This window comes from Mugil cephalus, chromosome 1 (genome assembly GCF_022458985.1).
Source record: "Mugil cephalus isolate CIBA_MC_2020 chromosome 1, CIBA_Mcephalus_1.1, whole genome shotgun sequence".
In the NCBI taxonomy this organism is placed as follows: Eukaryota; Metazoa; Chordata; class Actinopteri; order Mugiliformes; family Mugilidae; genus Mugil; species Mugil cephalus.
This window is the reverse complement of record NC_061770.1, coordinates 18,968,532-18,990,386: the sequence shown is the minus strand read 5'-3', so window position 1 is coordinate 18,990,386 and position 21,855 is coordinate 18,968,532. Positions and strand designations below refer to the sequence as shown.

The following is a 21,855-nucleotide window of genomic DNA, read 5'->3' as shown; positions in this document are numbered from 1 at the left end:
AATTTACATGTACCGCCTCAATAACACCTTTTTTGTGACATAAAACCAAATGTTATAAGGTGAAACCGTTGCAGAATTGCAGACACAAATCATGCAAGCTCAGTTTTCACAAGAGTGGATCCTTAAATGGCACCAGCCGACGAGTTAAGACAGGTTTATGTGGTGGTAAAAACAAAAAAACAAGCAAGGAGAACAAAATGTGGTTTGTGGTCTGACTGATTAATTAAGTACAACATACAGTAACCTTGATTTGATCTATGCCTATTGACAATGTCTCTAATCCAACTCTGTGTTTACTGAGCTTTGTCTGACTGTGCTGCTGAAAGCAAAGGCTACCTTTAAGTCCGCAGCAGTAATTGCTGTCTTTCGTCCCATTCTCCACAGGACAGGATCCGTGTGGACGACGGAGTCCTGTCAGTGTCAGTGCTGACATTATCTGATGCTGGCATGTACCAGTGTGTGGCCGAGAATAAACACGGACTCATATATTTTGCCGCTGAACTAATGGTTTTAGGTAGGTTGGCATTTATCGCTCTCTCTTAAATCCTAAAATCATTGTTGCCAAAGAATCTTAAAGGTCATCTTACTGTCATTCTTAAAGGTTGTCTGGATTAGCGGATAATGGGGTCACGTGGGGTGGTTTTGTGAGGTCAAAACATTTAAATAAATCTTTTGCTTTGATGCTGTGATGAAGACCGCGCGATGGATACGCGATTCCCGGCTGTAACAGTAAACATGATCTTTTACAGCAAAGCCAATTATAAGTTACAATATTCCATGCTCAGAGAGGTTTACTTTGTAAGTCTCTTTTATACAAACAAAATAATCTAAAACTCACCAGAAGTGCTTTGATTTTCTGTGTATTTTCACTCCCGCAACACGTGTTTAAAATGTCTGTCTTCATTACTTCACAATTTGATGGTTTAGCAGATCAAACAGCAGGATGCTTTCGAATGCCCGGTGGACTTTCCTGCAGTTTAAAGTCAGTTTACTCTTTCCTTTCAGCCTCTCCTCCAGACTTCACAGGGAACGTCCTTAGAGCTTTGCTCAAAGCCAAGGCAGGAACTATAGTGACTTTAGAGTGCAAACCCCAGGCCTATCCCATCGCCAGCATTTTATGGAAGAAAGGAAACCTGCCTATCCACACCAATGACAGGTAGTTACTGTACTGAAGGTCATTGTAAGTGTAGAGCTGTCTGTCTATCTATCTATCTATCTATCTATACAGTATATATATACACCTATCAGCCACAACATTAAAACCACTGCCAGGAGAAGTGAATAACATTGACCATCTTGTGACAATACAATGTTCTCCAAACTCAAACTCCAAGCAGTATAATAAAGGCGGTCATATTGTTGTGCCTGATCGATGTATATATGCTGGCGTCTCTCCAACGTATTCCTTCACGCTTGACATTTCCCTCCGAGCTGCTCCTTAAAGATTTACATTTTATTTAACAGTTGTCAAATATATAATAACAGCAAAGAAACTAAAAGTACATTGGCACAGGTTGGATGGTTTCCACAAAATAAATGACCTGCTGACAAACTCGAATATCTTTAGGAATGGCTCTGTGGTGTACGTCTTAGCTCGAACATTAACTCTGCCCCAGTAAATCCCATATCACAGTTCTGCTTAGACCGGCATAAATACCGAACGGAAATCTCTTCCCGGTTCCGTTAAGAAGCATTATCTTTTTAAATGAAAAACACAAATAAGTCACGGCACAATCCGTACAGCATAAAAACCACTGTACATATTTTATATTGTTCCCAAAATACGGTCCTATGGTGGACCAGCTGAAAGGTGCAGGACTTGCGCACACATGAACGGATTCCTTTTTTTTTCAATAGCAACAGTATCCGGCTAGGTTTGTTGTTTATCCCTGTTCTGCTCATTTTAAGCCTTGTCTGGGCTAAACAACATTCAGTCCACACACAACACACACACGCACAAACCCGCTTAACTACAAGACGTCTGTGATTATGTAGAATTCTGGGAAAAATCCAGCAGCTCGCGTTTATCTGATGATAAGACGAGTCTTTGTTCCTGGAAGTCGGACTGTAAACGTCCGTCTCTGTGTGTACACTCCCTATAGGATCACGCTCTCTCCAGATGGAACGCTGAGGCTTGCCAACGTGAGCAAGTCGGACGCGGGCAGCTATACATGCTTCGCTAGGAATAGATTTGGCATGTCAAGTACAACTGGAAGGCTCCTTGTCACCGGTAAGCTCTGCTGTTTAATTGCAGACTGTGCACTCCACTTAGTAAGCAGAATTTATTACTCAGTATGGATTAACGCACGAGAGAGAGTTACTGTACCGCAAAGACTCGGGTCAATAACCAGTGGGTAGGAAATATAAACAAACTCGAGGCTTTGCTTTGAGTCGCGTGTCAAAACTTTGGAAAGTCTTTATTTATGAGAGACTAAGCACAGAGTCTTTGCATAGGACTAAAAGAATAAATGATTTTATTTATTCAAATGGAATAGCTGTATTAAATGTCCTTTACTGATACTGGATGTGTATATGAACTACACTGAATGCAATGAGATCTAGTGAGAGCGCAAAATCCATATTTATTTCCAGTTATTTTGGTGAAAATACCTTAAAAGTAATTCAAAGGCAGTAATATTATAATGGAACTAATTGCTTTGAAACTACAGTAACAATTTATAAGTAGTGCATTACGTCTATGAAGTAACGTACTGTTTGTCTGGCTGCAGTTTTTCTTTTTCTTTTTTTTTTTTTAAGTGTTTGACAAAATACTTCATCATCGTTTTCCCTCAAAGCAACTGAAATTGTTTACCACAGCAAATGAAAATGCCCTGAGTGGAAGCAGTGAAAATCATTAGCGAGGTGGTGACCAGATGCTGCTATTGTTGAAGGCGTGTCTGGAGTGAAACTTGAAAAATAATTCTATTAATGTGCCGAACTGATATTGTTGCAACGTTTTAACTGTCACTATTTTAGTATTTTTCATAATACAGTCCGTTATACAGAAGAACTGAAGAGAGTTTTTATAAAGGTGTTTTTTTTTTTTTTAAATTCCTCTATGTAAGGTAAGATGTTACAGCAAAAACCCTCTTCCTTTGTGTTGCACCTTCTTTATTTGAACCCTGCAGATTCATTACCGCGACTTTTGAAGCACAGAAGGCTTAGCCAAATGTCTGCTCTGGAAGACTCTAAAGCACTGCTCCACTTTTTTCCCTCACTCTCTTTTTTTTTTTTTTGGTAACTGGATGCACAGAGCAGCCCCATTACGTGAAGTTTTTATCTGATCCGAAGTGTATTGTAATTGCTATCAGGATTTCAGAAGATTAGGCGAGCCGTGTCATCCTGGAGCATTACGCCATTTGAGCGGTGGCGGGCCGCGTGTTATCACACATTATTTGACTGAGACTTTCATGAGACCCTCCTTTATAAGTCGGCTCTGCCTGTGTCTCACTGTAATACTGAGCGTGCTCTTGTGTCGCGACCAGCATTGTATTAGGTTTCTTTTTCAGACAATCAACAAAAGGACTGCTCATCCTCTTAAAATGAAACGTCTCATGTTCTATATGAGATGAGATTGGCACCTTCCAATTCGAAAATATGACACCCTCTCTTTTTTTTTTTCTTTTTTTTTTTTTTTTAATCTCGCCCAGATCCAACCAGAATCATCCAGGGCCCGGTGGACATGGAGATCATTGTGGGCGAGAGCATTGTGCTGCCTTGCCAGGTTTCCAGTGACCCCGTCCTCGATGTGTCTTTCTCCTGGGCCTTCAACGGACAGCTCATCGCCAAGGGAGACGGTCACTTTGAGCTAGTGGGAGGGGTGAGTGACCTGCAGTCGTACTTGGTGAGGACGTGCGAATGGGCGCTTGGCACCTTTTTCCATCTTTCTTCGCTCCATCCCTGCTATTAGTTTGAAAAGGATGATTCGCTCGACATGATGTGATTTCTAGAAGAGCCTTACAGTTTCTGCTGCTGATGATGCCGTCCTTTTTGCAATCCTAAAAGGATCCTCAAAGACACAATAAAAAGAAAACCAAGTGGTGCACTCTTCCTACACTTACACTTCCTGCCTAGAAGTAAACGTAGGTAATACACGAGTTGTTTAGCCATTGTGACAGGTTGTCATCTTTCTGAGTACACTTCCCCTAACTCGAGCTCAGCCTTCTGAAGAAATCCATTTTTTTTAATGCCGCGGCTGGTCTCGGATTCACTTTAAATTCTGCCTTGACATGGCCTGCTGCACAGCCCCTCATAACGGGAAGGCGGATAAACATTGTTAGAGACGTCTTTTTGAAGGAATCAAAGCATGGCGGGGACCCAAATGACAAAACACTTCCAGAACATCCTCAACCCCCATCGAGATTACTCCTTCTTCTTGTGTGCGTGTTTGACTGACAACGCTCTTATCTGAAAGGAAGAGGCTCCTTACCCAGAAATGCTAGAATGTCCCCAGTCCAAAGAGATTATCAACCCAACTTTGCTGCTTCAGGGAAATTAATTTCCATAATTAAACCACATTGGCTCTGCTGCTACGTTTCCCTGCCAACGCCAAGAGAACGATTTCACCACTAATTTACTATTTGCTGCTTACGGGTGTCCTTTCAGATGAGGACTGAAAGGGTGTTTTTTTTCTCCTCTCCGATCAAAAGCAAAAACTGAACTCGGCTGTAATAGCTTAGTGCTGAAGGTCACAGTGATGATAAGATTAGAAAAAAAAAACATTTACTGCAGACAAGTTTTGGGAATTCTTGCCTTGATCCTTTTAATCCGATGTTGATCAGCTGTTTGGTTGATGATATTTACCGATATTTAGCCTTTCTCCTGCAAAATGACGACACCTGAATGACAAACGCTTTCAGGACAGCTATTTCATGCACCTTGAATATGCCTCACTACATTCTTTAATAAGCTGTCACAGGGGCTGTTATCTTTCATGCTACATAAAGCTTTCTTTCCTCCCTGGTAGAGAACAGCAGGGGATCTGATGATCAGGAACATTCAGCTTTACCACGCCGGCAAATATATCTGTGTGGTGGACACGGATGTGGAGAGCCTGTCGGCCGTGGCTGTATTGATTGTGAAAGGTAAGAAAACCTCCTCTCTCCTCCGCAGTCCCTAATTAAAACAGCCAGGATTGTTTAATGGTTCCTTTTTAAAGAGGAGATATAAAAAAAAAAAAAAAAAAAAAAAATCCAGTCTTTGCCGTAGAGTGGGTTTAAAACGACATCTGCAGTCTTTAAGAGCTGCGTTCAAGATATTTGGAGGCATTATACGTTACTGATAAGATAAAGTGTGCTGACTTTCGGGGTGGGTAATGTTTGCCTTGGCTTTTAAACTCAAATGGGTGCATTTTAGACGGTTATTGCAGTGCGACTAAAATGCCCATATTCTCATGAAACTCATTCTGGATGTCATCAGAATCTGCAGTTTTTATGGCCGGATTATTTCCTGCAGCAGTTGCTTGATTACATCAAACAGGGGAGGCTTGCTCTCATTTTATATTTCATTCAAGGGCATTTGTGCAAAGCGGGAAACGTGACAAAATTGTGTGAAATTCAAGGAATACCAGCTATGAATCTTTTAGGAGGTGTGTTTTTTCTCCCTTCCTCTCCCTTTAATGATCATTTTTCAATACAGTTGCGATGCGCTTGACAGTGGGATGTTTAGATGCCTGTCTGTGTTCACTCATGCAGTATATATAGCTCCGGAGAGACACAGTTGTTGAGAGCGACGGTGGGCAGAGCAAAATAACTTTTGTTCTGCATTTCGGGGAGTGGCAGGTTTGCATTGCGTTGCAGGGTGCGAGCGAGGGAATGTTTCTGGCTTAGATCAATACGCCAAATAGCCCAGCAAATTGACACTACGCAAATATGTTAAATGTCAGAGGAGGTGAGGGATGATTTTGGTGTCAAGTTTTGAAAAGGTTGGATCCATATCTTTATCTCGTAAGGATACCCACCAGTGATTCAACTTTGCTCGTTGAAGATCTTCAGCTCCAAAACGTCTCGAGGACAGTGTTGAAATAACGCCGAGCGCGATATCAAGGCCAGAGAGATGGATTGCCTGTGTGCTGACGGGAGACAAACTTGACTGTGACTCAGATTGTGCATTATTTACACTTCCTGCTCACGGCAGCTGTCATGGGTGTCTCATTGTTTGGATCAAATGGCTTCGAATGCTGGGTGGCAAGGCATGAAGCTGGGTAGAAAACCAGTCATGGAGGGTAAAATGAGTCTTTTCTTGATCACCGCAGACTTTTAACAAACAGGGATCACACGTTGATTATTTTCCAATTGGGGCTGTCATTGTCCTGTTGGAACTCCACTTTCTTTATACCTGTGACCCATAAAGGACAAAAGAAGTGCTTTCAACCAATGTGGAGCAGCATACTAAGCACTAGGCACATTGATGTATGTCAGGGTCGGACGTTCTGCCTCGTCCACCCTCTGGCTTATATTATATTCTTAATATTTATATTATATTCTTATTTAAAATGCTATTCTTAGTCTGCTTCCATCCATAACTATGGAGCTACATCATTCAAAAAAGTATTAAAAGACTTTTCCCTATTATCCGTCCCTAAAGTCTGACCCAAATCATTTTAATACACTTTAGATACACTCAAATGGTGTCTTTGTCTGGAATCCGTTTCAAAATTCCTTAAATTCTCAGGGAGCTGTCCCCACTGAATGGATTCATTTTAAATGACTTGGAAGCATGCACATTTGGCTGATGTTTTGGCTGACTCATTATCTTGCTGTTTGAGCTTTGAAATGACAACTTGCGTTGAACAATCACTGAATATTTTTTGTAATTCAGTTATTTTTATGTACTGTAATTCTCTCTGCAGCCCTGTCATTTGTGTTACTGCCAGGACTCTGTTCAAAGCAAAATTTGCAAAGTGAGATTTATCCTGGTAAAATGAAAAAGTCAACTTGCAAGCACATTACGAAAAAACACGTTTCATGCTTAATTTCTCGTGTTCATAGTTTTAGCTGTGACACCTTTTCCTCCATAATGGCTGCTGCCACCTACCCTGGAAGCCAAATAAAGTTCCCGCCCATAATTGTTTTTGTGGCAAAACGTTGGTCTAGAATCTCTCCATTGGGAACTGATTACACTCCAGCTAAGATCTGCAGGGTCAATCGAATCATTTAGGAGGGTCTTTATGCAGCTCTGATTTGTTCATATTGACTCTGAGAAAGGCTCATTTAAGACGACCTAACCTATGCACGCAGCAACAGTTTGATTTTATGCTGCAGGGCCTGCAGAACTGATTCTGAAGGCCTCCAGGCAGATTTCTTTGAACCTAGCAACAAATCGTGGCTGAAATATGATTGGATAGGAGCTTTAATATGAAAATACACATTTGGTAGCAGCGGAACCAGGGAAAAAGCTATGAACGGAAACAAGCCGAACATTTGGAATTATTTAATAGGTATTCATGGAAAATATAATTAAGTCTTATTCAGATATGTTTTAGGCCTGCAGAGAAGGCCTTGCAGTCCCTCACCGCCCGCAACTGTTTAAAGGAATCATTTTAGTTTTTGTCATTAAAGCACACCTTGATTGGGTAACATGTTTCTGCTGCTTGAAGCATAAAAAAAACTGATATAGTAAATGCCTTTCCTAATCTAAACCAAAACTATCTTGCTGTATACTGTGAAAGATAAGGAATGCTGCTATAGGGCCAATATTGCATCAGTGTGTCAGCAGCAGCAGCAGCAGCAGCTCGTGTAGACATTTATGATCACAGTCTTAATAATTGTGAATATTGGTGTTATTGGCAATAGGCACAGTCTTGCAATCGTGTATATTAGCCAACTCAATAATTTTTGCAGGCTTTTATTTCCGATCCTGCTTGGCTCCTCTCTTCTCACAGCGCTGAAGGTCAATGATAATCGCTCCTGACACAAAGACTCTTGAGTGATCATCTAGGTTCTTGTTTTTTTTTTTTTTTTCACAATGGCAGTGGAAAATGTTGTAGATGCCACTCCATGATTTCTCACAAACACTCCACTGGTGGTGTTGGTGGTTATGGAGAAGGTCACGGTGCGAGGATAACATCACGCTCATTAGCATGCACACCACTTGGCGAGCACTCGTGGTTGTTTGACAGTTGCAGCATCGCCATTATCCTCGGATATAGCGCGAAGCATCTCGCTTCAATCAGAACAACTCTGTTCAATTCCTTATTATTATTTCATCCCTTTTTGCCACATGCTGATTGTTGGATTCACTCCAGGTGCACATGTTTCACAAGTCTGGGTCATATTCCGCTCAGATCAAAATAATGTTGCTGTAAATACAGCCAGATATTAATTTTCCCTACGGCAAGTTCACTACAAAAGCCCAGATAGTCTGTCCATATTAATAACAGATTATTTGAACACCCTCGAGACACTGACAGCACCCTCTTGCCTCTGCCAATGAAATATAATTAAGAGGATAAAGAATTGATCCTTGATTGTGTGTGCCATTAATATGTATTAATGAGGCCAGTGTATTAAAGTTTGTTTTTTTAATCAAGAGCTGCTAATGAGTTTCACAAAGATCAATATCTCTGAAGCTTGGGCTCTAAGGCCAGATATACGAGGGCAGCGCTTTCAAGGCTTCTGGAGACAAAAAGATGTACTTCAGCAGTTACTTGTGCTCACTGAGTGCAGCCTGATAAATCCTCATGTGCATGCATTAATCATAAAGCACATGCATGCTGCATGATCGTAAACAAGGAATCGTTTGTTTGTGCTTCCCGAGCATTGATTGTTTACTGAAATGATAATTTAACGCTTAAATAATTCGAATATTTCGCTTCAGATTAGGAGGCACTTCAGAGCCGGGTTGAGCTAGGGGCGTTGTTATTCTGCGGTCTGTCTCACAGCTCTCCAGTGGTCCATTATTTCTGATGAGCCGACACGTTCATTAGAACAGGAAACAGTAGATGAGGCTAAAGTAAAACATCACACCGCTTAATTGGTGGGATAATGAAAATTAATGATAAAACTCCGGGTTGTTTGGGGCTGCGAGGTGCTGTTTCATCTTTTACCTTTTAATTTGACTCCCTGCATCTACTTACGTCTGCGGTTCCATCGATCAATTACCAGGAGGACCGTGAAAGGGAAGGATTACAAGTTGGGTGAATATTGGAAAATAAATCTTGAATTAACTTTTAATTCCTTGTGAAGGGTGTTGCTTCTTCCAAACCAGAGGCTTTTTAAAATGTTCACCTAGCTCGATGTTGATTTCAGGATATGGAGGCGGTAGGCCGTGTAATTTTCGGAGGAAGTTGTTTTTCATGCAAATGTATGTGCCGGTCGCGTTTCCCCTGCACTCTGTAGTGTCGTCTCCGCCTCTGCAATGTTGCGAATACCTCACAGTGCCTGTTCCTGTGATTGAACCAGGCCCCCCCAGCCCTCCAGACTCTGTGACGGTGGAGGAAGTGACAGACAGCACAGCCCAGCTGGCGTGGAGCCCCGGCAGAGACAACGGCAGCCCCATCACCAATTACCTCATTCAGACCAGAACTCCCTTCACCGTGGGATGGCAGAAGGTTAACACAGGTACGCGGCTCGTCTCGTGCTCGGAGATGAATTTTCCTGTTGAAGCTCATGTGACGTTACTCAGATAATTCCCCCGCCGGGAAGAGAGGTTCTGTGATTTCTCCTCCTCCTCCCTTTGACAGGAGGTCAGATTGTAGGGTCAGCTATAGAACGAAGACTCCTGAGATGGTTGGCATTCAGGGTCTTCACCCGAGAGACCTCGAGGTCAATGCAAAAGTTTGCTGCTTTTATATTATTTCAATTAAACCACTTTGTGCTATTCTTGTTGTGTAAAAAAATGCATATTTATTTCATCAATGCATTTGGCAATGCAATTGAGTTAACCTGATGCATCAGTTTGGGGGTCCTTGGTCTGAAAAACATTGAAGATCCCAGCTCTACCTTTACTTAACAGTCTCTTCCAAACATATAACTGATGGAATATATAGGAATAAAAAGAGGAATATGTCTGAAAACAAAATTGTTCCAACTGTAAGGGCAGCAGTGTACATAAAAACATTATTTAAATGCCACAAATTGTTCAATACTAGACACGAAGTTAGCATAAAAAATATCAAGGGAAAAAGTTTAGGCAAGTTAAAGCAACAGCAATCATTTTTTTTTTATAGATTTATACCTCACAACGTTGTGTAGTGGTAAAGAGGTCGCCTGAATTGATGAACTTGAGCACACATAACTTAATGCAATTCCCCCGAGCCCTGCAGAGCCCGTTTGCGTGATTTAGCTCCGTGTTTTCGGGTTTTCCGACATGTGCACCCCTGCGTTGGTTCGCTCTCATTAGTGTCGGTTACATCTGCAACACTCGGGTCGCTTCATCAAAGGGAGGTCTGAAGGCGGATAGCGCACCCGCATCCCTATTTTTCACTATAATATCAAAATCACCAGGTGAACCTCGTGGAACATTTAGCATCCAAAGAGCCGGGGATTTCCCTCAAGAATAAACGCAGGGCAAAAGGTAAAAGGAGAGGAAATATTGGACTCCATCAGTTACACGACTCCAAATGACTGCTCTGTAGCTGCAGGGCGTGTGCACAGGCCGCTGTTTGCCAACACGTTGCCCGCATGTAAGTTTAAAGGTGATAGATAATTTAATTCGATTCATGTATATAGCATGAATAAAAGACCGTCTCAAAGTCTGAAACCCCTGGAGGAAACACAAGGGCAACCCTGGCAGAGCAAAATGTTGTTTATAAGAGTAAGAAACCTTGAGACAGAAAAAGAAAACGAGGGAGATGTGGCTGAACGGAAGGGAGTGGAGGAGGACGCAGAAGAAGCAGAACTCATTTATCTAGATAGAGCATACATGCAGCGTATGTGCATAATACAAACAAGGGTACATGATGCTAAGTGATGCATTAAGATGAGATGAGATAATGGATAAAAAGTGCGAATAAAGCCTGCATTCAAAAGCTTTCATTGTAGAAAAGCTTGGTGGCTATACAGTGGGCTCATAAAGTTAGTGTTACAAGAAGGAAGAGGAGTGCGGAGGCAGAAAACAGTGAGAGCTGTTAAATTACACTTGAGTTGTCTGGGATAATGCACAAATATACGAGGTATTATAAGAAGGTTGGAGAATTATGCGTGGCATTAAGTTTGCAATGGATAACTGTAAGCGATGAACGCTAATCAGGTTGGTGGGGCCAGGACCTTAAAAAAATGCAGAAACATGCAGGTCTGCAGATCGGATGATTCAGTGTTGCCTTAATCGCTCCGTTTCTGCTGCAGCCAAATTGAATAAATGATGTTAAGGCAAGGTACGAGTCAATGTAATTTGAAAGTTGTCTTTGTCACCCGTAGCGTTAGTGGCTAAGACTGGTGCAGACAGCGTACACCTAACCTCTTTACAGCCTTAACTTACTTTAATTTAACCTCCAGAACCGAAGGGCCAGCTGTGCCAAAGTAGCCGAAGTGGAAAGAATACCAAGACAGGCCTCTGCTAAAACTTCTCTGCTTTAACCGCATCTGAACTTGTAGACTTTCTTGAAGATGTTACTCCACTCGTCCAAGAAATTTCATCCAAAGATGTTCCTGTTAAAACCTCAACTCCTGACCAGCCTTCATTAACTGAAGAAGCTACGTGTTAGTGTCCAGAACATCTTCAAGAAACTCTACAAACTGCGGTCGGCCCTTGTTTTCAGCTTTTTATACAGTCACCTGGATGACTGAGGACCTTCTCAGACGTTCACCTGCTCTGACCCGTCTAACAGATGGTCCGATCATTGCACTTCTGCAGTGAACTTACGTTTGTTGGGAGAGAAAAAGCAGACAAACGAACCCCGTAGCTGCTCAGATAGATTCCATTTATTTTGGTCGGCTTGTTTTTTTACCAGCAGGAGTCTGAGAAAGTGGCCTGTTGGTTTCACCCGAGCTTTTACTGTTTTAGAGCAACGCCTCAGACAGTCACAACTCAAAACCAAAGCTCAGATCACATTGAACATTAATTTAATTATTGACCAGTCTACGCTGCATACTTGGTTGGGGGATCACTCCTAGTTGCTCCTATTGACCAAATTCTAATAAAATTCTTAAAATCGTGATGTTTTCTTAAGAATTTCCCCTCAAAGCTAAGAGTAGATCCTGGTAAAGATGAAAGTATTCCTGAAAAATCTTCTCAAGAGCAAAGAGGTGGACTTTTAAGAGGGTTAAGAGTTTCTTAAGCAAAGGAGAAAATAGCAGAAAGAAGAGGCACCAAAGACATTCTTCCAACACCGAATAACAGTGAATTAATTAAACACTACAGATTGGATCGTGCAGGAATCCGACCGGTTAGCAATCGCAGAAATCGATGAAAACTGAGACATTTTACCCACGTTGATAGCGTGTGGACGATGTGCAAAAATTACCAGCGTGGTAAATTAATGTAAGCAAATCAATAAAACGATCAGCATGTGAACACTGTGCAAGGGGGCCTGAGTTTTCACACATGTTGATGGATAATTAAAAAGCATAGCTTACTGTTTATTTCACAGAGATTTTCTTTTCTTTTTAATATTTTAAAATATTATTATAATTACACAGTCTTCATAGAGTCTGTGGTTAAGTCTGTTCATTTGACGGTCCATTCCCATTATCAGCAAAAGTGTGTTTTTATTTAGCTTTTAGGATGAACCATTCACACTTATTGAAGTGGTGACTCAACAAAGCAGTGGGGGTCAACCACACCTCCTCACCAACAGATGATATAAGAGTTTGTGTCCATGCTGAGAATCCTCACAAGGAAGTTTTAGGCTTCTCAGAATATTGAAGAGTACGGGCCCATGTGTTTATTACTCCCTCTACTTTATATGTGCAATATGCCTCATATGTGTAATGATTTCCTTCTCTTTCTAGTCCCAGAGGTAATCGATGGTAACACGTTGACTGCCACAGTTGTGGACCTCAATGCCTGGGTCGAGTACGAGTTTCGAGTATTGGCCAAAAACAGCGTTGGGGTTGGGGAACCCAGCCCTGTGTCAGTCAAGACGAGGACAGAGGATGCAGGTATTTATCAACCTTAAATATATTTCACTTTTATCCCACAATACCTTTGTGTGCAGTTTTTGAAAGCATTTTATTTTTTAATGGAGAAGTGAGCCTGTTTTTTTGTAGTTCCAGACGCAGCGCCAGGTGATGTGGGCGGAGGAGGTGGAAGCAGATCTGAACTGGTCATCACGTGGGAGGTAAGCCATCGGTCTTATGTTCCAGCCTGTTACTCACAGCGCCTGCGGTCGGCCCTTTTCATCCGCCCAGCGAGGTGCTGGATGTGTCTTTTCTAAATCAAAACACCTGCTCCGTTTAGATTTGCGTGTCATACATTTGGGTTCAATCGACGTCTGCTGCTGCTGCTGCAGCCGCCGTAATTTCTTCGAGTCTGCGTGTATGGCAGCAGCTGTCTGTACAAAAGAGGAACACTCAGTCTGACAGCTATTGTCGTCTATTAGGCTTTGATCTGTGATGAATTGCTGCTGTTCAACCATATCTGTAATGTCAAAAAGAATCACAAGAAACTGAGGCATTCATGTAGCTGAAAAATTACGTTGATACTAAAGCAGTCATTAGGCGCCGGGCTAATCTCTTTGCTTCCGTGTTCTCGTTTCATTAAATGCAAAACGACGTTTCATTTTAAAAGCTGCGCCAAAGGTTCTGTAATGATCTTTTATTTTTTAAATATGTTTTACTGCTCGTCTCTTTTCACCAGGTGGGTTGCTAAAGCAATTTGCGGGCCGTGCTCTTCTCGCGGGCGCCCCGCGGTGAATGTCTGAGCCCAGCGGTGGCGTGAACGAGAGTGGTTTGTATATGTTTTAATATCACTATAGTTTTGTGTTTCACTCTCAGCCTGTCCCCGAAGAACTGCAGAATGGTGAAAGCTTTGGCTACATCATCGCCTTCCGCGCCTTCGGGGAAGTCAGCTGGACGCACGTGGCCACCTCCGCCCCTGGGGCGTCGCGCTACGTGTACCGCAACGACAGCATCGCGCCCTTCTCCCCGTTCCACGTTAAGGTTGGCACTTACAACATCAAAGGACAGGGTCCCTTCAGCCCCGTGGTCACCATCTACTCCGCAGAGATAGGTAAAAGAATGAATGGGATCTCGGCAACACTGCACACCTTGTTGCCCTTTTAGAAGGGGACAAAGCTCATGGAAGTGGTTTTGGCGCATCTTCTGTATCGGCCTCAGAGAGCTTGATTACCAGCGGTACGCAGGAAAATAAACCTGTAGAAACCTTTTCAGAAGTTAGAAAAAGGAGGCAGAAAATAGGAGGAAATTGCAGCACATGTATGTTAAAGCCCCCTTTTGAGTAGATGTGCCAAAGTGAAAATCGGTTGGCATTTAGATCTATGCTGCCTCTCAGAATCCCGAGAGGGGGTCATTGTGTAGTGTTAGTTTATTTACCAGCAGCACCTGTGTGTGATGACTCATCTGAGAGGAGATCAACAAGAATGCCGCGCAGTTATAAATGTAAAAATCCAAGAGATTTGTTCTGCTCATCTGTGTGCGGCCGGGAGACGGCGGCGGGGCTCAGTCTCTTGTTGTCTGTTTTCAGAGCCAAGTGGGATGCCAGCGGGAGTTTGGGCCAGAAGTGTCTCAGCCTCTGAGATTGAGGTGAATTGGCAGGCTGTCTCCCTCACCCCTGAAAGGGTTCTGGGCTATGAGGTACATTTTACTCTCGCAAATGGAAACAGAAATCACACACAAGGCACAAATCGAATGCTTGTCATCACCCATGTTGTACCTTGAAGCCGCCGCTTCCAAACTCCGCGTCGTCATGGCGATGGCTGTTTCCGTCAGGCGACCGAAATTATACAGTTCTTTGTGGCCACACGACAAGAAAATACGTTGGAGTGTTTTTTTTTTTTTTTCCCAGAGAACAAAAGAAAATTTCCCGTCCGTGGGCATTTTCATGTAACCGTCGTTTATGGGATATCGTGATACAAAAGCTTCATGATTGTGCACCAGACCTTGTGTCGGAAAATACCAAGAAATCATATTTTTTCCTCACATGGCAAATAATGAAAGCTGGGAAAAAAAAAATAAAAAAAACTTACAGCAGCGCCACAGGAATTAAGCGGCTGTTTTGTTCTCGGCCTCTAAATAAAATAGAAATATTAAACTGGGACATTTAAACTCAAAACAGCTGATTGCACCTTCAGAAACTGGGACATCCTGATTGCCTCGTCTGCATGCATCTGACTGAATAATCGCAGCGATCAAAGGGCTGAGTTGTAAGATGTGGTTGTTCTTTTTAATATTTCTTTCCGGGAGAGTACGCCTCTGTGGCATTATACATCTGAGCTACCTCTGTGATGTAAGAATAATGATGCCAGAAAAGTAAATAAATGAGGCCTGCATGTCCTCTGGGATCTCATATTTTTCAGCTAATTATTATTATTATTATTATTATTTTGTTTAATCACTTATTTTCGTGATTGATAACTTTAATTGCAGCTTGATCTTTAGAATAAGAATTTTGAAGCAGATTTTAATCAAATTTATGTTAGAGGGAACATAAATTTTTGATGCTATATTACATAAACACATCCTGATTATTTAATTCGATGATTGATGAACTGATGCAGTTGTTAAGATTAAAAGCTTCGTCCTAACTTCTGGCAATTTTCTCCTTTTTTTCTATTTTTTAGAGCTCTTTGGGCAAAATTAGACATTTTATCATTATTTTTGACTTCATATTAATTAATTATGAATCAGTGGTTCAGTAGAGGAATTCATTTCTGGTGTGAAACAATTGAAAGAAAAGTTGTAGAAGTACATTAAAGGAGGATTTGTAATGCCAGATCAAATATCTTGCTGGAAAGCTGAAAGAAAACTATGATCTCTCTTCAGAGGATACATCCAGAGGCCATCATTTAAAATCAGCACATTACTCACACAAAGACTAACAACTACAAACACTGCGCTGCTTGCGTTAATAAAAACACCAATGTGCTCATTTTGCTTCGATTAAGAGCCATATATCGCGGGTCCTTACATGACTTTGCCCTCTCTCGTGTTTCAAACAGGTGGTTTACTGGGAGGATGACACTAAGCCAGAGACCATGGGGAAAGTCAGAGTGCCTTGGAACCAAACCTCGGCCACGGTGGCCGGCCTGGCAGGAAACACTCAGTATTTCCTGACCGTCAGCGCCTTCAACACGGCTGGCACCAGCCCGTTCCTCCCCGCGATCAATGTCACGACGAAAAAGCCACGTAAGTTGCGTCGCACACGACCCTTAGCTTTTGCAGAAGAAAGTTAGCATATTAGATTCAGATTCAGAAACCTTTATTTGTCCCCGGGGTCTGATTGGAGGAGGCATATGCGAGTAGCATGACATGCAAAAACACTTTTTAATAAACAAAAAAAAAATAGAACAATACACATTATATACCAGGGGTCATCCGCTGCATGTGTCCAAGGGCCAGACATTGTGAGGGCCAGATAAAATAAAACAAAAAAGTAATATAATAATATATTATAAGTAATATATTATTATGTCAGATGTTAATTTTCCTTCCAGATGTATGTTATTTTTTTAGCGTTTGTCAGTTACCTGTACTGCCACTAGGGGGCAATTGCGATGTTTTAGGCTTCATAATCGTGAGGTGATCAGTCGGTTCATGCACCTGCCACGTCGCATTTTTTGGGCTTGTCCTCAAGAATAAAATGCACTGAAACACTTACCACTTATGTGCTCATCGTATTCAGATCAACATACACCCGAAAAGCTGTTTTCTCAGAGAGTAACAAAAAAAAAATGCACAAGAGGAACCAGTCTTTGGAGGACTGCTTACACATTACACACTCTGGATGTTGGTCAGCTGACGTTGACTGATATATACAAAATCTGTGCCATTAATAATTAACTTTTCCAAAGCGTCTATGGAGGGTGTAAACGGGACTATATGAATAAAATGAATACAGTGGGTAAAGGGTAGACAGGGTAAGTGTGAACACAAGTTACAGGGAGTTTATATTTGCAGAGGTATTATAGATAATAGATGATAAGTAACAGGAGACACTTGCAAACAAAGGCATGTGAAAGGTGCTTTAAGTGGTGTGAGAAAAAAAAAAATAAAGAGCAGTCACTAGAGGAGTTTCCTTGAGCTGCTTGTTGATAGAAAGTCTGTGTGCTCATATGATGACAGTGGAAATATCTCATTCTTATCCAATAGGAGAAATGTGATAATTGTAGTATATTGATGTGAAACTAAAAGATATATTTCTGTGCTGACATGTAGGAATTAATTATTTTTCTCTCACGCAGCGCCAGCTCAACCTCCGCTGAATGTCGAATGGACCCTAATTGGCTCTCAGCTGTCTCTTTACTGGGAACCTGTGGTGGCAGTGGAATCGGAGTCAGAAGTTACAGGCTATCAAGTGAGCTTTACTTCCCCAATGTGCTTTGCATGTGTAACGTGCATATTGCTATTATGTATCAGCCCGAGGAAGAGCGCGGACCTCACTTCAAAGCTGTCAGGCTGCAAGAATACATATTTACAATGTGTCATGCCGCTCGTTTCTCTCCCCCAATCAGCTGTCATACAGGAGACAGAGGCACAAAGAGGTAAACACGCTCACAACAGCCAATTCAACAGCAGAGCTGACCCTCCCCGAGGACGATGATGACTATATCATCCGCATTCAGACACTGAGCGAAGGAGGACTGGGACCCGCCTCTGACCCCATACGGATCCATCAGCTAAGTAAGCTCCTGTTTTATCAAACCGTTGTGGTTATGTGATTAAAAATACAAAGTTCGGGGAGTAATCAGATGAAACGCGCTGATGGCCTGGCGCTCCAGAGGAACTAAGACAGCTGACAAAACCTTGACGTATAAATTCACTGGGAGCTCAGCCTCTCAGAGCTTCCATTTTTTTATTTTTTTTTTATTTTATTATTTACCTACCTTCTGCAAATGAAGTCACTTAACACTTTTTAAATCTGACAGGGAAATTTTGTCCTCCGTTGACTTGCCATTACTCACGTCCCCAGCCGCCCCCATCGGGCTCTTCTGGGTTTATACTTTGCTGAAATATGCAGCGTAATCCATCTCTGTCGCCGGCTCGCTCTTTTTCGAGATGCTATTACCGTCCTGTGGGACTCCGGGGGGGTGGGGTGGGGTGCGGGGTGGGGGTTCTTCTTCTGCTCTTAATGCTTCTTTGCATTGTCGAGGCTCTGTGTTGAATCCCAGAAAACAGCGGCGGAGAGAAATAGAATTCCTGGTCGGCTCCTCTTTTATGTTTCCCTCAGAACGGTTTGCTTTTTGGTTGTCTCAAATTGAGAGACGTGGGGGACACAGTTGTAGACACAGTGAAACATCAGAAGTTTCTTTCTTCTCTGTTTTTGTATATATTTTTTTTTTTTTATCTAGGAAAGGGTTACAGGAAAAATGTGAATTATTCCTACGAACTAACCCTCTCATGTAGATCATGTCATGAATGAGCGCAAACTGCATCAGGGTCCTGGTCCCTCTAGTTCCCTTGATAAATGATTTAAACTCAGTCATAAGCCAGCACATAAATATGTTTTTACCACATTTTAAGTACCCCTGTGACACAGCAGTATGCATATTTTATGATTTGAAAAGCCAAGCATGTTATTTTGAACTAAAAGGATTTTCAGCTTATCTGTTTTGGCTTTTATACATAAAAAAATAGTCGGTGTGACACCACACGGTGCAGTTTTCACCCGCACTTCAGTCACAATATAACATTGTCTCAAGAGTTATTATAAGTGCAGCTCAGTTCAGTTATTTATTTATTTATTTATTTTTGCTTTTGCTGCAAAACGGGATTGGCGCGCAGACAGATTGACCAACCAACGCTGTCATCAATGTTGCATGCACCTTACAAATTGAACTGTCTGCCGTGTTCGCCCCCGTGTGACAGCCTCGGAGAACATGAGACAGCAGCAGTCCTCAGGGAGATAATGAGTTGTCACAGTCATACAGCGTTCACGCAACCCTTTCTGATGTACTCGATAAAAAAAAGAAAAAAAACTTTCCTCGAAACTTCGGCCTTCACCTCTCGGCCCGTGAGTTGCTAAGCGTCGCAGCCGAGTCTCGTTCTCTTTGAAAAATGTGATGAAAGCCCGTTAGGAGTTAGATGAGATGTGCGTGTCCAGTCTCGGTTTCTTCGGTAGAGCTGATTTCCTTTCAGCTTCATATCCGTTCCTCGTCCAGAAACTCTTAAAACTAAATCTAAACATTTGATACTAACTCACACTGGGCTTGAGTCTTAGTTTACAAATGCAGTCTAGGAAAAGAAAAAGAGATTCGATGTGACACGCGGGAACTATGGGACACTTCAAATCAGCTTATCGAGATGACGCGCGGAGGGAAATCACAGGAGAGCCGCGGCAGACACCCACTAAAACAGATTCATAGCTCTTCAGTCTGCGCGAGACACGACCTTCCACAATTGAATGCAGTACATCATCCGCACTGGTCTAAACACAAGCCCAGCAAAATATTCCAACGCGTTCATCACTCATGGAGGCGTTTGCGGGCTCGCACCGGCATCATTAAGTCATATGTTCTGGAGCTGTCAGAGGATATCAGATTATTAGAGAAATATTCTTTTGACTTTCGAGACCAGTGATTTAGATCCTTTGATGGCAATTCCGCGAGTTACAGACTCTAACATAATAGGAAACGGTGCCGTGTCATTTGTCAGCCTGCTAGCGCTAATGATTGATCTCGCTCGACCGGAAACCGAGAACTGCACCTGAACGTTGACACCTGATGAAATACCTGGAATTAGTGAAGATTAAGTTCTGGTTCACACTAAAGTTGAGATCCCATTAGCTCGAGGAACATGAAATTACAGAATAAGAGTTGAAATACATGTGACGTCACAGCAAATGGAAGTCTCTGTGGTTACAGACAGTTGGGCATGGAGATTAGCAGCATTCGTTTGAATAGGCTTTAATAGCGTCTTAATTGTAAAATGAATTAAAACATGGGGAAGAGCTGTTGTGCGATTGATTGTGCCAACATGTTTCAAAAGCAGTCGGAGACGAAGAACAAATGTGTCACTGCATTATGAAGAAACAGCTGGAATAAAGGCACCGAAACTTGGTGTTGTGGTTCACATTTATTTTTGGTGAAGTCATACCTTAAGTTACTTCTTAAGTTACGTTCTGGAGGGCCGTTAGATAAGTTTGTCCATGTTGTTGTTTTGGCGTAGTCAAGGCTGACAGTTACGGCCAACAATAAATACCAATAAAACAATAAACGGAATATTTGTGATCACTCCTCGTCATCCTTTTAACGTCGTTTGGATGCTACAGTATTGTATGGCTAACATTACTTCTCAGTAAAGCTCTTAGCATTAGCATCTTTTATTTAACTACATTTATCATAACTGAAATGAACTAAAACTAAATCCAAATCCATAGTAGTTCGTATGGATCATTGTCTAATTGTCCTTAATTTGATCTGGTAATTTACATTTTTCCCAGTCTCGCTGTATTTACTGATACATCTCACCATGTTTTTGCCACACAGGGGGGGCGTAGCCCAAGGCAGGAGTGACGTCAGTGCATACCCTCTATAGAGGCTCTACAATCGCACAATGGTCACTTTTGTCACGTTTTTTTTGTGTGTTTGTTTCAGGTATGAGTGCCCGTGGCTCCCGAGCCTGGAGTGTGGACATGTCCCCCTTCACCCTGTCCCTTACCATCGCAATATCTACATTCAGGTCAACTTTGTGACACAATGACAGACTCTCTTTGGTTTTTCAACGTTCAGTATTGTTTTTTGTTTTTTTTGGTTTGTTTCGTTTTTTATGGCCGCGCATTACTTTGCTGTCTCATTTTGCCAGTATGAAGCACGGCCAGAGTGCAGCGTGCTGTCGGGCTCTTTTTTCCTTTTTCTTTAATTTTTTTTATAAAGCGAAGGTCTCTTTTGACATTTTTCACCGGTTGGGAACGATGCTCCATTTCAACCATTTTTTCTAGAATGATACAGATGCCTTACTTCCATCCATGTGCCAAAGTAGTTTCAGCCTTCTTGTTGTTATTGCTAAGATAGCTACGGGCTTTCCTCAGCGTTTTATTCCTCACAGTTTCTTATTGTTAAGGCCTCGGCGTGCGTCGCAGAGTAGGCAGTTGCGGGAAAAAAAAAGTTTTCTTTTCCAAAATCTTTCCTCCTCACAGCTAAATCAGAGGGGATGAACGCGTTCATTCACCCGTGCCCGTGCCTTTGGAGATTCCTGTAACGGCTTTACTTGGGAGACACCGATCAGCGATACTTAATGTTTCAGAACATACTGCGGCCGTTCTCATCTTTACGTGCTCCATTAAAAGTTGGTTTGGGTCCCAGATGAAACTCATAAAACACCTCATGTTGTCAGAGTTGGCCGTTTACCTTTTATCATTTGATTGTGGAGAAGAGCTGAATGTGCCGTGAAGGCATCGAACGGTTTTTAAAGCCTCGGACCAGTTATTGTAATGGCCCTCTGATTGATGGATAGGACTTTGCTCGGCATTTACAAAGATTACATTTGCTTGTATTTCAGCGGTTTCAGTCGACTGCCAATGTGTTTCCCTTTTACTTTTCAGATAGTCACTTGAAAATTATCAGCAGCAATCACTGAAGTCATACATCGAGGGGAAAAAGAGCCAAAAACTCCGCCACCACCTCCTGAGAATTTGTTGCTTCTCCGTATTTGAAGTTTAAGGTAAAAACCCAATGAGGCGCACATTTAATCACAATGTAGTTGCCTCCGAGGGTGTAATCGTTGAATCTAAATAATAATATCAGTCATTCATTTACACCATTGGTCTTCAACAGGGGGTCCATGACTCCTAAGGGGCGGG

General features: G+C 42.1%; 1 protein-coding gene across 1 annotated transcript in view; it reads left to right on the top strand.

Moving 5' to 3' along the window:
* LOC125003441 (contactin-3-like) overlaps positions 1-21,855 on the top strand; it is a 36,789-nt gene extending 14,934 nt beyond the window's left edge. The window contains exons 11-24 of the mRNA XM_047577398.1: positions 385-514; positions 1,006-1,156; positions 2,103-2,230; positions 3,651-3,820; positions 4,967-5,084; positions 9,402-9,560; positions 12,891-13,040; positions 13,149-13,219; positions 13,875-14,109; positions 14,584-14,693; positions 16,058-16,244; positions 17,300-17,412; positions 17,570-17,738; positions 20,651-21,855. Coding sequence (XP_047433354.1) covers positions 385-514; positions 1,006-1,156; positions 2,103-2,230; positions 3,651-3,820; positions 4,967-5,084; positions 9,402-9,560; positions 12,891-13,040; positions 13,149-13,219; positions 13,875-14,109; positions 14,584-14,693; positions 16,058-16,244; positions 17,300-17,412; positions 17,570-17,738; positions 20,651-20,748 — 1,989 coding nt within the window. The 3' untranslated portion in view covers positions 20,749-21,855. The remainder of the gene's footprint in view (positions 1-384; positions 515-1,005; positions 1,157-2,102; positions 2,231-3,650; positions 3,821-4,966; positions 5,085-9,401; positions 9,561-12,890; positions 13,041-13,148; positions 13,220-13,874; positions 14,110-14,583; positions 14,694-16,057; positions 16,245-17,299; positions 17,413-17,569; positions 17,739-20,650) is intronic.